A 16,755-nucleotide genomic window follows, 5' to 3' on the forward strand; every position below is an offset into this window, starting at 1 on the left:
GGTAATCCATAATGAAATGATTACTAACTGAACTTTTCCATATTTAAAGATACAAAATTACAGATACGAAGGCTGTGTGAGGAAACAGGCTAATTACTGAAGTTAGAGAGCTTGTTTTGTTGTTGGATTGTGCTCAGTATCCATGCAAACTTGGGCTTTCAAACTCAGGGAAAGACTCGCATCTTTATGAAACTCGTCAAGGGACTATTCTTTGTCTTCTAAAACACATGGCCAGAATAAAGCAATGTGTAGAAAACTTCCAGAATCAGTTCACCTTTCAAAAAGAAAACGGATTAAAGATAATCAAGGTGAGATTTTTTTTTCTCTCCTACATTCCAAGATTAGTTTTGATCGCATTTTTTTCTGAAGCACACCTGGAATTTTAGGTTGCTGATATATTCATACAGATGCTTTTCACTTGTGTGGGATCCACATTCTGCTGGATAAAATGCATAAGAGATATGAAAGCAATAATGAAAAAGTTTTAAAACTTTAATAAATACACAGTGAAGATAAGACACTGTCATCGAGAATCTTTTTAAACACAAAAGCTATTTGGTACAAAAATGCATTTTAAACATAGCTTCCACTTATTTTCAGAGAAGGGCACTTTTTTTTTAATTATTGTATGCAAACATAATCGAGTCTGAAGTTATTTCCATTAACTTTTTAGAGTCTTAACAACCATTAGTCTAAACCTCATTAGATCTCATCCACTGAAAAGGGTAGAAAGAACTGGCCTATCAGATGAGATGCTATGTTGAGATTAATTCCTGTCTGAAAATGGGTATGTCACTTAAACCTGCTCTGCAACTCACTCCTTATTTGCAAGACTATGATAAATTATTATTATGCCTATCCCATAGATAATGGCAAAAAGTTACATAAATACAGGCTTACATGTTCCAGTTGTAAACACTGAGTAGTACCTAGGTGGTATGTTTCTGGACAGACCTTGTCAGACTGAATGGGGTTGACATTCTTTTGTTTTTCTGAGGAGACATCTCTTATTAATTTAGCCTGCAATTCAGAGCAGTTGATTATGTACCGCCTTTCCCTTCAAAGCATTTCTAGCTTCTCTCTGTGTAGGTGTGCCTAGTGTACAGCCTTCTCAGGAGTGACAGAAGAATCATTAACAGTTCTGATACTCTAAATGAAGTTTCTGCATAGAAACCAAGCAGGACATATGCAAAGACAACAATAAGATTATTTGCCTTTCAAATCACATGCTTCTGCAAGCAGTTCCCAGATTTGAAATGCTTACATTTAAATTACTGTTCCCCGTTCAAACATCAACAGTTTTAGAGCGGTCTGCTCTTACCAAATGAACTACTGATTCAGTAATAATTCAAGAGAGCATCATCTTCTGAATCATCCTATCCTCCTGTGCTATGGGAGGGTTACAAAGCAATAGTCTAACTTTGTTTAGTTTTGAGATTTCGTGAACTGATTAAGTTGCTCTATAAAAAAGTAACTATCTTTCACTGAATACAAGCTAGTTATTTTTCAGTCAGCAGTGCATTTTTAGATATTCAATAAGCTGATTTGGTTTTCTGTATTTAAAGATCTTAGTTGACACTTATTTTTTTTCCTCATAGAATTAATCTAACATATATCATCCAATAGAAAGACAGCTTTGAGACAACCCTCTCTATTCCATGAATGGAGTTCTCTTCTGCTCTCTGATAGAGAAGTAATATTCCTACTTATTCCTAAAAAGTAACATTCCAACTGCACAAGTTTAAAAACATAAAATAAAAATACATGTTTTTGTAACACCAGCATATGTCCACAGTTTAATAATATCATTTCATATTGCACAGTACTCCAGCAGTTTTTCCTTTAATGGAAAAATAGTTTCAAAACTGGTTGTCAGGCAGTAGAAGTCAAATTATGTAGAGATTGCCTGTTACTGATATCCAGGAAGTGGTAAGTGCTGTCCTTCTTTTGCTTCAAAAAATGTGTAAGAGAGGGTGATCAAATCAACTTTTGCCATTTTAGGGTCCTCTGCAAATTCTGGATCAATGTAGAAAAAGACAGGCATGTCTACTTCCTCTTGAGGATTCAGACGCTGTTCTTCAAAACAAAAGCACTGCAGGAGGGAGGAAAAAAATAATTAGAAAATATGGTGAACTTTTTCCCTGCCAAAGTAAGAGAATATTTTATTTTTTAAATCAACTCCCCTTCCGTGTATGTCTCTAAAACCTAAGGAAGGATCATCCATACAAGCAAGAGGACAACAATTCTGTTCCTCTTGTGTGACAGGAAAAAATTAGCTTTAATGAAATGTCTAAAAGCACAACTTGTCCAGGCTAGCTCCAATGATTACTGCCTGCCCACAAAGTAAGTTGTACTAAATATCATATACTTGGGAACCACTTTAGTTGGACACATAGTGAAGTTTTTTATGCAGATAAGTCTAAAAATGAGTAGATGCACCACCACGTGAAAATTCTAAGATATTTTCTTAAAATGTTGATACATACAGAGTAAAATCCAGAATTAAAATTAGGAAAAAAAATATCACTTGTCTCTGACTTACTTGTATTTTATTGAAGTACTGTCCTGCTTCAAAGGGCACTACATTGTAAGTAGAGATTCCAATTATTGGTTTGTCAGTAGGATTTTTCGCTTTATAAAAGGCCAGTGCAGTCTCTCCTGGTACCACCTGTATGAAGTAATTGCATGGTGATTATTAATACCCTGCAACCCTCCAGACCCCAGAGTCCTTTAGAGTTTAGGTAGATTGACTTCATCTTCTCTTTTGCCATTTCAAATTGATTACTCCACTATTTCACAAACATTTTGCTTATAGACAACTCACCCACATTATCAATTAAAACCATCAGCGACATTACATGTGTGCATTTTGAATCTCAGCCGTTTTGTCACTGAGGTGTTGTTACTCTCAGCAGTTTCTCAGCATGCAGAGCTATTTTAATATGTGGATTTATACACAGCAATCCCTTTTGGTAGCTTGATGGAAGGGTCAGGGGCAGCTACCATTTAACCAAGAGAAATCAAAAGTTTACAGAAACCCTTTGATTGCTGTGACAGGGGCCCTGCCTTCCCAAGCAGTGCTGGGAAGGGTAAGCTCTAGGGCCTGCCCCAGCTGTGTTTTCTTCCAGATCAGCGCCCAAACGCACAAGCCGAGGGCCCTGCAGGATCGGGACGTGAGGCGACCAAAGCGCCTGAGGCAGAACCCGAAGCCTCCGAGCCGCCTTTGTGAGTATGTCAGAGGAGGGACGGAGGGGAGGAAACCACTCACGTAGATTTCGCTCTGCTGCGGCCTGAAGTTCCACTGGAGGCTGGAGTGCACGTCGGCGTTGAACGTGACCTTGACGACCCGCTCCTTCACCGCCTCCATCTCCTCGATCCGCGCCGCGCCGCGCCCCGTTCCCGTCGTTCCCCCCAGCCCGGTCGCCTGGGCAAAGGCAAAGGCCGCGCTCAGCCCCGCCGCTCGCTCCCCGCGGACCCCCAGGAGGAGAAAGCGGCGGTCGGGGCCCCCCCGGTACCTGGCAGTAGAGGCGGTAAAGCGGCACGGCCGCGTACGACATCCCCACCATGCCCACGGCGGCGGCGGCGATGTAGGTGAGCGCCGTCCGGTTCCGCCGCCGCCATTCCTCCTCCTGCCCGCGGGTGAAGGGGTTGGAGCCCCGCAGCCCGCGGGCTCCCCGAGGTGCCGCCGCGCCCCGCCGCGTGGCCGCCCACAGCCCGTACCGAGCCCCGGCCGCCAGCCTCGGCGGCGCCCACCCCAGCGCCGCGGCCCAGAGGCAGCACGGCCCCAGGGCCAGCCGCAAGGGGCCACCGCCGCCCGGCCCCATCCCGCTGCCGGGCCCCTATCGCGAGATGGCGGCGGGGCCCGTGCCGCGCTCCGCCTCCTCCACACCGCTCCTCTCCGCCCGCGGGGCGGTGCCGGGGCCGGCTCCGCGCCTCACGGAGCCGGGGAGGGGAGAAGTGGGGAGGCGGGGGCCGCCATCGCGCCGCTGAGGGGAGCGAGCGCCGCCGTCGGGGGGTCGCTGCCGCTCGCCCCGCTGAGGGGCTGGGGGGGAGGCTCCCGCAGGACCCCGCCGTTGTCTCTTCCCTTCCTTCCCCGGCCGGGCGGACCCCTCGGGCGTCGAGGTAACCGAGCCGAGCCCCGTGCCCGGGCTTTGTCTCCGAGGGCGGCCGCTGCCCTCCCCTCAGCGGGGGCTGGGGTCGCGCCTCAGGGCGCCGGGGCAGCCCCAAAGCCCTTGGAAGTCGCCTCCGTGCTCCCGTCCCCCTCACAGCCCCGCTGCCCTGCTCCCGGTGCCGCTCCGCTTTAAGTTTGGATGCTTTAAAAGTAAGGCAGCGGTGAAGCCCGAAGCGAAGCCGTGCTTCGTAGCATTTCTCCTGTGGTTTGTGGCGTTGTTTTTGCGCTTCCAGTGAGACATCTGAAAACTTTCACTGCTCTCTGCTGCAGGAAGACTTGGTGCCTTCCAAAACCGAATTTATCGCTTCATACAGGGATAAACTGCCTGCATGAAGCTGTGTTACTGCGGAGGCTGATGAGGGAATACGCATTGCTCGGGAAGCAGTGTTAGGGGAAACATTTGCCCCCTTTTACCCCTCGTACCGTGTCTCCAGGGCAGTGCTTTGTGTAGTCTTTGGCCATGTGAAGGTTTAGCCAGAGAGCTCATAAGGTCAGGAAATTTGCCAGCAATACAAACACGTATTTTTTGCATTGGGGCTTTTGCAGAAATTTTTCAAATGACCGTAAATCAGTACGTTTATGACCACATTTCTTAAAACCTGTTGTGTGAGATAATAAAAATGCAGTGCGTTGGTCCATAACCCCATCGTGCATGCCTTGTGGCCCATGTCACATGCTCCAAGTCAGAATTCCAGAGGTGCTGAATATTGGATGGCGAGTGAAAAAATGTGAAAAAGACACATGGAACACCTCATCTTGTCTATGACAGTATTACACTCACCTAATCTTTGCTAGAAGAAAATCAGACATTATTTTTACCTTTCACAATTATTTTATCCTGGTATTTGAATCTAAATTATATGTATATATAAGTTTTTAATCACAGAGTGTTCAGTTTTACCTCTACTTCCTGACTCATGAACTAAAAGTCAATTAGGTTGTCAGATGTTTTGGTACAATATACAGCTAAGTCTGAATTATCTGCGTACTGTTTTCACTATTGAAGTGTGTCTAGTTTATCATGAAAATTCTCCCACTGGATTTCTGCTAGTCAGTAATAAATAAGAATTAGTGCTTTAAAATAAACATAGCCATATAAATTTCAAAAAGTGGTTTCTCCTTTTTTACAGCAATTATTGTCTTGGTTATGAGCCAGTGCTTCGTGTTTCAGAATTCTTCATTTTGAATTTTTAATAAAATTGAAGATGTCCAGTACAGATCCCCTAACAAACCTGAATAAAAAGTAAGTACTTTTTTTTTTTCCTCCGCACATACAGGAATGCAAAAAGTACTGGCTTGTAATGTGAAAATTCTTGAAGTTTCCTTAGCAGGATCTTGTTTTGCTGGTGTCTTAAAGAAAAATAATTTTAGTATTGAAACAGTTTGTAGCAACTTCTTACAAAAGGTAACACCAATACCAGTGACTTCCTTGTGTGTATGGAATAACTATAACAACATAACACATTGAATGGAATTTATGAGTTATAATGCATTATTTTTAAAGAATAATAAGTATGTCTAAAGTGTTTTATTGCAGTGCTTTGGAAACACCTTTTTGGTGTTTGTTGTTTTTGTTTTAAAAACAGTGCCATGGGATATATAATGACAGTTATATTAATTCTGTAAACCATAATGTTATCTACTTAAAAGTTGGGTCAAATTCTAAAGGACAAAGTTGGATTTAATCATGATTGAAAATCATAAGTTCAGACTCCTCCCAGACTGCTAAATAATCATGCCAACACTGTCATCAAAAAACATAATTAAAAACGGGCACAGACAGCTTTTATTGAACTGTATGACATTTATTGTGTTTATGCAATAGATTCCAGCTAGTAGTACTCAAAGGCATTGTCAAACAATTTAGCATAGATTTTGAATTATACCACTTTGTGAATAACTTGATTTTAAAAAAAAAAACGCAAAGCATTTATTAAAAAAACAAAAACAACAACAAACTAACAAAAAAAAAAAAAAAACTCCTTTTTCCTGGGATTTGAAGATGCAATTGCTCTGATTGTCATGGAAATACAGGGTGTATAATACAAAGGTATATCTCTAAAACAGCTATGTTATGCTAGGTTCGTATGCAAGGTATATTGTATAATTAGATCGCTAGATCCCTGTATTCCAAAAGCAGTTTATCAAATAAGAACTTAACATGAAACTGGTGCACAAAACCATACTTGAGTTACATCGTGATGTGAGACTGATTTTCTATACTTTTTTTTCTCGTCTGGGAGCCAATATCAATGTACAATGCTTTAAGAATGTAGTTGATTAGATGTTAACTGAGGCTTACCTAAAGTTTAAATAATACATTTTTTCTCTATGCAAGGGGTTAGCCTCAAACCATTAATGTTTCTACTTAATTACAAGGTTGCTCAAGCTTTTTTTTTTTTTCATGTTTAACAACTGCCACCTAATGATACATGTTTTCTTTTAATCTTTATGACCTAATCAGCAAAATACATTTTTGAATAATTAGTGTTTTGGGATAGATCAGAAGAAAGTGTTTGTTCATGCTGGCTGTTGGCTGTGTCATAACGAATTTTCACCTTTCAGGGTTTGTGAACCTGAAAGGTTATGGTTGCATAACTCACTTGTATTGGGTTTTCGTAAAAGACCTTTTTTACTTATGATAAATGATCTTATGAATCTTGCTACAAAAGATTGTGCAGATGTTTTTTACTGTCTACTAAATTATCCTGTAATTTGTCTCGGTTGCTAAAGCATTACAAAATTTCTTTTGGGAAAGGTGAGTCATAATTAATAATGTTGCCAAAGAGAATAGTTTACTCACTGTTTGAAAACAAATCTTGGTCTGCTTGCTGCACAAATAACAAATAATCTCTTGAAAAATTTAGTCTTGTTGGCAAGTACTAGATTTTATGGCATGTTGTTGTTGTTTTTGTTTGTTTGTTTTTGGTTTTGTTTTTTTTTTTTTTAAGCGTTACTATGTTCCAAGCTCCTTCTAGGAGTAAAAAGTAATTTGAATTTGAATGTAATTTGAATGGGGAGGTTAATGCTACTTTATATATGCATATATTGTTGGGAAGTTTGTCATGTCTGGTTTAATAAAAATCAATTTTTATTTTTTAATAATGGGAACGCATAGCCTTGAGTCATATTTTTAAGTGTGTGTGTGTTTTTTGCAAAAAGCATGACACTGTGAGAAAGCTACATTGTTCTGAGTGATTTGTTTTGACAAATGCTCTATATACTGATACCACAAATTGAACTCCACTGGTGTTAAGAACAATTAAAATTTTGTGGTAGGGGAGCTGTTGGTATTTTACTGGCTGTCTTCTGTAACTTTGCCTGGAGCTAATCAAATTGATACGATGCTTAAAATATCAGTGACTTTTCCTTCTTTGGACTAACACCAGAGGCACTAGTAGAATTAAACTGATTTAGGAAAGACTACGAAGGCACACGTTTTCATCACTAAATGTATGTGAGCACTCCAAATGAGGTCAGTGGGAGTCCTTCACTTTGCGGGCATCGGGAAGGCTGCTTTTATGTTCCCATTTTCCCATTTCCATCACTGGACTTTGCCTCTGTCTCTTGTAGGTCACGTCACCTTTCTGCTTGTCATGGATTGCAGACACTAGGGACTGACCTCAAAATTCTTGAACACCACATAGCACATTGCTTATAAGCACAAATAGTGTTTTCTCAGAATGATTACATGGTAATAAAAACACAGTTACTACAACTTTAAAAAAAAAAAAAAAAAAAACCACAGTGCATTAGCTAAGCATATGCATTCCTTGCATAGCCAAGCTGTCCCACTGTGAGGCTCTAGACGCTGACAGATGCTGTCTCATCACAGGTTTACTCCCTGCTTTAGACAGGATTCATCTTTCTATTTAAAGGCCTTAGTGAGCACAGAATATTTGGTTTTCATTTTAAAATGCAATTTTTTAAGATCTTTTAGAAAACGGGGCAGTCATGGGAGTGTATACTGTGCTATAAATGTGAAAGAAAACAGTAGGTAATTGAACTGCTGTGAGAAGCTCAGAACTTCCAAAAACATGCATGTGTCTGCAAAGACCAAGCCTCATGTCAGAACAGTCTTACCTCTGGAAACAATTGTGTAGTTTTTATTTTTGGAACTATTCTCAATGCAATGACAGAAAATCATTCCTTCAGGTGTTTTTCTGATGTTCCATTGGGTTTGTTGAAATAAGAAGGCACTGCAAAGCTTTGTGGCTTTTTTGGTAGCTCAAGGACAAAGGATTTCTGGAAGTAGGCATTGAAATGTAGGGGATTGTTTTTGAGGCTCATTTAGATTAAGAATGCCAATTCTGAGCATTCACTAGGAAGTTAAAATGTTTTATATTTAAAAGAATAAGCCTCAGAAACAAAGTTCACGGATAATTTCTAGGAAAATGGGACTTAGAGAATCATATCTACTGTTCACCTGCTCATGCTTTAAAAGTCATTAGGATATGTAACAAAATGCAGTCATTTTTTGTACCAATTTCACCTGCTTTCACAAAAAACAAGCATGTCAGTGTCCGTTTCTACTGAAAATACATAGCCCAAGTTCTGTGTAAACTTCTGACTGGTGGATACTGAAAGACTAAAAACCAAGTTAAAGCATGCCACAAGTCAGTACTGTAACTGAGAATGCCAAGTAATAGCATAATGGCATTTGCTTAATGCTTTCAGTCTGTCTGCTTTGTGGGCTTTCCCTTTTGTGTGCGGATGTATATAACCCAGCCTGCTAGGCAGGTTGCTTTGGAAAGGTCATAAGTTATTTCTTGTGACCTTGTTTGCAGGGAGCATGTAAATAAATAACTGGAAGAACATGAATAAATAAGTTTAATTATTTAATCTGCTCTCTGTTAGCTATAGATTGCATAATCCCAGTTTTAATAAATGCAAGTAATTTTTCCCTCCTCTGCATTTATCAGTCTTTAAAGTTGCTACAAATTGCTATTTCAAACAGAAAAAGTAAACATTGCCTGGATAGCTGAATTAGCCTATGTGACGCAGAGGGTTTCAGAGAAGATTAAGTAGGCAGAGACACTCGTCTCGGGCTCTGTCTGTTTGACTTGTTTTTTTGGTTAGTGGCAGAAATTGTCCTGCTGGTAACCTTTATCCCGTTGAACTGGAAACCTCCAGTGTATTTTGGTTGCTGTACTGAAGAATGTCCTTGCTCTCACCAGGAGATGAAGACGAACCGGAGCGTTTCGATGGTCTTTCTCTCTTATACTGGTATGCTTAACCTTTGGGTTCTGATGGTGTTTTTCTAGCCTGTAATTGGGAAGGGTACAACTGAGATCATTTAACAGCTGTAGCCATTTTCAGCTGCTTCTTTCTTTTATCGTTAAGATTTTGAATAAGTGCCAAGTAATATCTATTCTTGAGGGAAGGGTATTGTTCTTCCATTGATAAGTCTAGCTAAATATTTTGTTTGTGGACATAAATGACTAGTAATTTCTCAGGAATACAGAACAGAATAATTAACATCCAGAGCCACGTGTACTGATAAGTCTCTAGAAGGTATAAAACAGAAAGCTGTTGTATGTGCTGATAACTAAGTAATAGAAAAAAAGTGTCCAAGACTTCATTTTAATTGTCTTTACTAGAACATCTGCACAAAATGAGGTTCACTTAGTCTATTAGCATTCCAGGACTCCAGCTGAAGTGTTGTTTAATATTTTTTCATAATTTTAATGTAACAAAGTCATGGTCTAGCTTGTTGATTTGAGCTATTGCCTCACTTTTTTTTTTTTTTTTTTTTATTCTGTGAGTTAAAAGGTTGCTTGCAAGTATTTTTATATGACTTCTATAGGAAACAGCAGTGACATTTAATTGATTATTTAATTCGTATCTTTTTCTACAAAGAACACAAATTATTTTTTGTTACTGCTGCCGATTGGTTTATATTCTCTGTATCCTCTTAGTCAGAATCAAGTTTATGTTAGATCTGTCTTGAAAACATTGCCTGTTACTTATAGAAACGTAGATCCTTTCGTATCATGTGCTCTGTGCCCTGATTTGATAATGTCGTGATCTTTGTGTACGTATACTGTAATATCTGTATTCTCTTGAAATATTGAAAACTTAAAATCTGAGATTTGATCTTCTAAAGCTTCACAGAAATAAACTGTGTAAAGCTGAAGCTCAACATTTGTTCTTGCTTTTTCTTTTTTCCAAAAGTTATGGTTAAACCAATAATAATATTCTACGTATGTGTTGAGATAGCTTGATTTGCTACTCCTCATAAGTACAATGCCACTTTTTTGCTACTCCTCAAAGTACAATATTCTTGATGGACTATTATGGCAGGGGTGTGTGCAGAGAAATTAATTAAGGAAAATGCAGTTAAGTTGAGATTTTTATTACTGGAAAGAATACATATTAAATAATAAATGACAGTCGTGTGTGGATCTCTGTAATATACAAGCCAATGACTAATACGGGAAAACTGCTGAGAGTATGGCAGCACAAGAAACAACATTAGTAAAAGGCAAAACAGGAAAGAAAATGGAAAGAATAATTGCATATTTTAAAAATCATGTTTTCTCGTCTAAATTTTCAAAGATGGATACAAATCAGGACAGAGCTGTAAAGAAAGTGACTAGTATACTGTCTTTCAGCCTTAAAACAGCTTAAATTCATGGGATAATTGAGATGCCAGTACTCAGCAATAATGCAAAATGATCCACTGCTGTATTATAGAAGTAGTTTACCCAAAAAAGTTTTGTTAAAGAAAAAACAAGACTTTAGGGTTTATTTGTCCTTTCAAACTATGAAAAAATAGAAGTGATTTGTTTCACTTTTAGCCTTATGAAGTGGGTCTTATGCTTTCTCACACCATAGCAAGGTCATGTGCAGTCTGGGCAGTGGCAAAATACACTGACTATGCTTCATCAGACCTTTCTAGCCTAAAGATTAATTGTTGGGTGTATTCTTAATGGCTAGCCTTTCTGAAGCAAAGTATAATTTTGCAAATACTTGGGAATTTGAGATTGTGGAACAAATGTTTTTATTTATTTATTTTTAAGTGCTTACTCCTTGATAAAGGACTCACCCAGTTTTCCTATGCAAAAATGAAAGATTTGGGATGTTCTTTGCAACCTGAATCTCTTGCCTTCTCCTGGAATTTAGGAACGTTTGGACCTTCTGGGTTTCTGTCTTCCCTGGCAGGACACCCCTTAATGTCATGTACTCCAGATTTTGCAGAAATACCGAGTTTCAGGCTAGGAGTTGAAGCTGGGTGCTGGATTTGGTTGCGTGGGAGGATTTGGGTCACTGTGTCCTCCATTTTGATCCCCCCCCCCCACTAATGAATTCTAGTTGTTCCATTTCACTTCAACATCATGCTCTAGAAAATACTACTTGTTATCTAATACAGAACAATATGTATGTAGGTCAAAGCAGAAAAACCTAAATTGTGCTTCTGCTTTTTTGGAGAAGGTATCTGGTGAATCTTCTCCAAAAATGGGGTAGTGGGAAGACAAAGGATCTATGACACAAATTTTTTTCTATAGTAGTTCATCAAAATGAAAATTCACAAGTGGTAAAACGTGGCAAATTACTCTGGATTTAAAGGAATTCTTAATGTTTTACATTCTCACAGCAGTACACTGGAAATGTTTCTGATGGAGTTGTAAATATGGGTTTCGAGGCTCTAATTTTACTTTATATACTTATTTAATTCTTTCCCATTATCACGTGCATACAAAATGCTCATCTGCCTTCAGACAGCTGCAGGTGCCATCCTGGAATTCTGACCTGGGGTTGGAGGGTACACAGAGGAGCAGGCAATAACATTTGGAAAGAAGCCTTTATAAACAGAACAGTGTTGAATAAGAAATGAAAGACTGGAGGGAAAAGCTTACATTCATGAATAACCACAAAGTTTTATGTTAGATATTTTAGCAAATGTTTTTGTATGCACTTTCTTAGCTGTGGTTCTGTCTTAGTATTCATTAACTGATCCGAGATGTTATGACGTGTTTTTCTTGCCTAAACATTAAGCTGGACCAGGTCATGGAATGTTGCTTCTATTTAATCTAAATCCTTTTACTGTAAGTGGGATTCAGAATTCTGCCTGAAGTTCTCTGAGGAGAATGGAAATAAACTTTGGGGAGAATGGAAAGAAACTAAGCATACTTTATTTTACCCTTATCTCATATTTATGATCGAGTTTTCACTGGAGGGAGGGGTGGCACAAAAGTATCAAATAATGTAAAGTTGACAGTCAAGAAGACTAGTTTTGGTTTGTATTAGAGGTAAAAACATGGTCACTGTAATTTCTTCTGTATTAACATAGCTTTATATGCACATATGGCATTAGAGATTTAATGATTTTTATTTTATTTCATAGGACAATTATGGGCCCTCATGGAATCAATCGAGCTGTTCACCGCATTTCTTTTTCTGATTGTCAGAATGGATTAGGTAATTAGATTGCACATTCTGTTGATTCAGAGTAAACCAGAACTAAAAGCACTTGGTGAGCTTTTCCAGTTCACACTGACATCAGTAGAAGTTTAATTTATCCAAATTTTATGGATTTGACTGTAAATCCATTTAGGGCATTAGATGGAATAAAAAGTTCTTGCCTGTTTCTTTCGTTTGTTGTTTAGGAGTTAAAATTATTGGAGGTTACCGGGCACAAACTGCAGAAGATTATGGGATTTTCATAAAGAGAATTCTACCTGGAGGTGTTGCTGCTGTAGATAGTAAGTAATTTAAAATGTATTTTTGCAAACCTGTTGTAAATAAAAAGCTCTTTTGAGATGCCATCTTCTCTTATGCAGATTGATCATTTAAAATAATTACTTCAAAAGTGATAGTTCCTGCACTTGAGACTTGCAAAAGGTTAAAAGTAAAAATAGTTCTAAAAAAAATATTTTAGAGATGTCTTTATCAAATATAAAACATAAATGTATTCATACAAGGCAGCTTACATGCATGTTATCAGCAACATTCAGCCAAAAGTTCCTTCCAAAACTATGAATTCCAGTGCTGCAAATATTTGTGCTCTAATACAAATAATATTTATTTTCTTTAGCTGTTCTGTGATTAGTAACACTGACTGATTGTTATTAGTCTCACCACAGTAAGACTAGACTATCAGGCATAGATAAATCAGGATCAGAAGCTAAGCTGCTGAATGTCATAAGGTTGTTTATGCATTAGATCACATAAAATTGAAAGAAAACAAAAACTGTTTTATTACCATGATATAATACGTTCACTGCTTTCCTGTTGATTTCATTACAAGGCCGTTTGCTCACGGGAGACCTCATTTTGGATGTCAATGGAGAAAACTTAATTGGAGTAACCAATGAAAGGTATGTTTGTACTGTTGACTAGATGTGCATTAGAGCTTGAAATGTATGTATTTATTTATTTGTGGCCATATCGACCACTGATTAATGAGCACAACTCCGCTAAGGTCACAGGAGTTGAACTGGCAATGAATTTATCCTATAAAACTAATTATGCAAAACTATCATAGAAAAGTGAAATGAGTTTAAATGCTTTCGTAATGGTAAAATAAGATAGTTTTGTAATGATGCAGATTATTGAATGTGTGTGAAAATACCTTTAAAGCATATTAAGCTGTTATGATATTTTATATTAACATGTTGGTTGAATACTGGTGAGAATAAATGGTGCAGCTAACAAGTATCATTGTAATGGGACGATTAAGGAGGCATTGCTTAGGAAAAAATGTAGAGTATGTTTTATGGTTCCTGTAGCTGGATCACCAGCGATCAATGTGAAGCCTAGTTTTTGAGTAAGATGTGGAATTAAAATTCAATGCAAAATTACAGTATATGTTTGTGAGTGAAATCCTGAGCTATGGAAGATATCTGAGCAGTATTCTTTATCTGGTGTAGGCTGTAAATCCTGAAGGAGGTCCATGGTCCAGTAGGATGGACCAAGAAGAGATGGGGACAAAAGGGAAGGGAAAGAAAGAACAATCTCAGTTTATTCCCATCGTCAGGCACAGACTCACCACAGTCTGTTTTTTGCTCAGTTCTCCAGTGTTTAATTTGGGTTATTCTGCTGACAAACTTTTTTCTCTGTATCTGGCAGTCAAGATTATTAACTACATTAAGAATTTGTTCATTTTCCCATCATTTTAACATTACCTACTGTGTACTTCTTGACAGAACCCTGGTATATTTACTTTATTATTTTTCTCCCTCCTTCTAGGGCCGTTGACATCTTGCGAACAGCTTCAGCATCTAATCACATGTCTCTGCTAGTTGCCAGAGATGAAGAAGCAAAGTAAGAGAAAAATAAAGTGTTGCGTTAACCTCAAATCTGACAAAATCTAATGCAGTAACTAAGTCTGAGAAGGCATACATATATATATATATATATTTTTTTTTTTTCAGATTAGGATTAATCACAAAATTGCAGCATATGTCACAGTTTTTAAATGTTATATTTGATAACAATTCATTTTGTTAGTGTCCTGGGCAGTGAGGAATGGAATACTTGTTTTAATGAGACTGCTCACATCAATTAAAGTGGTAAGCTCTGGCCAATTTCGGTTCAGTGAAGGGGATTGAAATGTTATGTTCCCAGCTAATACCCTTAGAATTACTTGCTATGATTACAGGATTTTTTAACACATCTCACATGTGAAAATAATAAAAAATGAGGGAATGCATTAGACCTACATTCCTAAAAAACTGTCATTTAAGCTGGTCTTGCCTTCTGAAAAGGCAAATTTGGTTATTGTTTCACCTCTGTAGTTTGCTTTTCAGTCTCTAATGAGCTCTGAATTAGTTTGGATAAGTAGGTTAAACTGATCGCTGCAGTAGGTAGCCCAAAATACCTCCATTATAAGGACATATCTGCTAAATATCGCTTTAATCTTATTGTCTAAAGTTAAGCATATGAACCAATATTGGCATAGAATCATCGGAAATATAAGGATCTAGGCTTGTATCCCCTTTTGACTTAAATCTCTGCAGGAAATTGCTGTTACACAACTATATTTGATAATCATGGTGAGAGTAGCTGCTGCTATTTGCCACTGCTAGTATGTTCCACTTAGAGTAGTCTCTCCATAAAGGAATTTTCTCCAAATTCCTTTAGTTTTTGTCTGACGTAAGGGTCCCATTTCTACCTCTTTATTTTTGTATTTAACAAATTTAAATGCCTCTGTACTGTAGCCTCTGATCTCTCCTTTTTTCAGGCTGCCTAGATACATGAGGTCCACTCTTAATCTGCTTTTATCTAAAGCATACTGACCTAGTTCCTCTAAACTCCTTGAATAATTAAAATCCATCAGTCCTTCTACCATTCTGGTGGTATGCCCAGTGCCCTACACAGAATGTGCCACTCCATACAGACCCTTGCTCAGACAACTCTGAAGTAATTTTTTGTGACTGTGATAAAAGATTTGATTTACACTGAACTGTGTTAGGGTGTGTTCCCTGGATTTTACATTAGTTCAATAATTTTTCTCTGTCTCTCTCTTTGTTTTCTTTTTTTTTTTTTAATAATACATCCGACAGACTTCAGTAACCCTCTGTGGTCATTGGAATTACGTGGGAATTAAACTTACTTCAATCAGTTAATTCATGTCCTCTCTGTCTAATTCTATAATATTAATTTGATGATGCTGCTGGCTTATACCATTCTAGATTTCATTTTATTTTTAAATCTTTTATTACTGAGATAGTCATAGCTCAGATTATTAAAAATATATTTTTTTATATTAGGCTGCATTTAATATTAGATTATTAAGATTATTATTACTTGTTGCTTTTTTAGCACATGTAATACAGGATCTTCATCTCTGCTGCTTTTTTGCCATTTGTTATTTCTGCAAAGAACTTCTATTTTTGATGGTTATTTTCAACAGTGCAACTGACCTTTTTTTCTTTCTGTCAAAAATGAGAGCAAACTATAACTTTATTGGTTAATTGATAAGTGCCTTCATCTGATTTGATTCATTTAAAAGCTTCAAATACATATTGGTCTTAAAAGAAATATAATTATTAATCAAATTTAGATTACTTGTTAAGAGCCTCTAGCTTGAGCTCAGTAGTTGAATTTTCTTGTTCCATCTCAAAACTGGAATGAATGAATGAATGAATGAAAGGGAAAACTTGCAGTGTAGCATTGAATTTTACGAAAATATTTTAATTAATTGGCAATATTTCTAATGAAATCTGTTGTAATGAGATACAATAGATTTATATATTAATATATATATGTATATAAAATAAATCAAAAAGTTTAAAAAGCAGGGTCAGAATAAGGTTTACTTCTTAATCATTTCCAATTAGGATAAACTGCTCTGGTTAAAAACAACACAAAAATTATCACAGTTCATGTTTCAAAGTAGCTCTTCACAGAAGAAAAGAAAGGAGATCAGCTTGTTACTGTGGCTTCACTTGCTTTCCTGCTGCACAAAGTATAGCGAAAAGCAAGACAGGATAGCAAAGAAAGCAAGACTGCCTTTGGAGTGAAGATAACAGGCAACAGAGAATGTGCCTGCCTAAATCCTGTGGATCAAGTCTGAATTTATATTTTTGTGTAGGAAAGGAAAAAGATAAGTTCTAAAGCTTTACACAGAAAGATGAATC

General features: G+C 37.8%; 2 protein-coding genes across 3 annotated transcripts in view; one reads left to right on the forward strand and one right to left on the reverse strand.

Annotated features, from left to right (window-relative positions):
• Positions 1–275: 275 nt before the first annotated feature.
• Positions 276–3,852, reverse strand: COX11 (cytochrome c oxidase copper chaperone COX11). Its single transcript, XM_084298417.1, has 4 exons — positions 3,516–3,852; positions 3,269–3,424; positions 2,543–2,668; positions 276–2,092 (listed from the first exon to the last, which is right to left on the reverse strand). The coding sequence occupies exons 1-4, from the start codon at positions 3,822–3,824 to the stop codon at positions 1,910–1,912; spliced, it is 774 nt and encodes a 257-aa protein (XP_084154543.1). The 5' UTR covers positions 3,825–3,852; the 3' UTR covers positions 276–1,909.
• Positions 3,853–3,988: 136 nt separating this feature from the next.
• Positions 3,989–16,755, forward strand: part of STXBP4 (syntaxin binding protein 4) — a 72,715-nt gene continuing 59,948 nt past the window's right edge. The window contains exons 1-7 of one of the 2 annotated variants that reach the window (XM_084298382.1): positions 3,989–4,122; positions 5,302–5,414; positions 9,251–9,397; positions 12,519–12,592; positions 12,781–12,876; positions 13,422–13,491; positions 14,363–14,437. In XM_084298382.1, the coding sequence (XP_084154508.1) occupies positions 9,330–9,397; positions 12,519–12,592; positions 12,781–12,876; positions 13,422–13,491; positions 14,363–14,437 (383 nt within the window). In that variant the 5' untranslated portion in view covers positions 3,989–4,122; positions 5,302–5,414; positions 9,251–9,329. Of the gene's footprint in view, positions 4,123–5,301; positions 5,415–9,250; positions 9,398–12,518; positions 12,593–12,780; positions 12,877–13,421; positions 13,492–14,362; positions 14,438–16,755 lie in introns of those variants that run through there. The other variant, XM_084298381.1, reaches the window with a different exon arrangement.

This window comes from Netta rufina (genome assembly GCF_964035555.1).
Source record: "Netta rufina genome assembly, chromosome: 19".
Taxonomy (NCBI): domain Eukaryota; kingdom Metazoa; phylum Chordata; class Aves; order Anseriformes; family Anatidae; genus Netta; species Netta rufina.

Excerpts from the sequence above, each read along its gene's own strand:
- COX11 (XM_084298417.1), bottom strand. The coding sequence starts at position 3,824 with ATGGGGCCGGGCGGCGGTGGCCCCTTGCGGCTGGCCCTGGGGCCGTGC. Across the intron at positions 3,425-3,515 it reads TTTACCGCCTCTACTGCCAG|GCGACCGGGCTGGGGGGAAC; the intron begins GTACCGGGGGGG and ends GCCTTTGCCCAG. Across the intron at positions 2,669-3,268 it reads CGCAGCAGAGCGAAATCTAC|GTGGTACCAGGAGAGACTGC; the intron begins GTGAGTGGTTTC and ends TACTTCATACAG.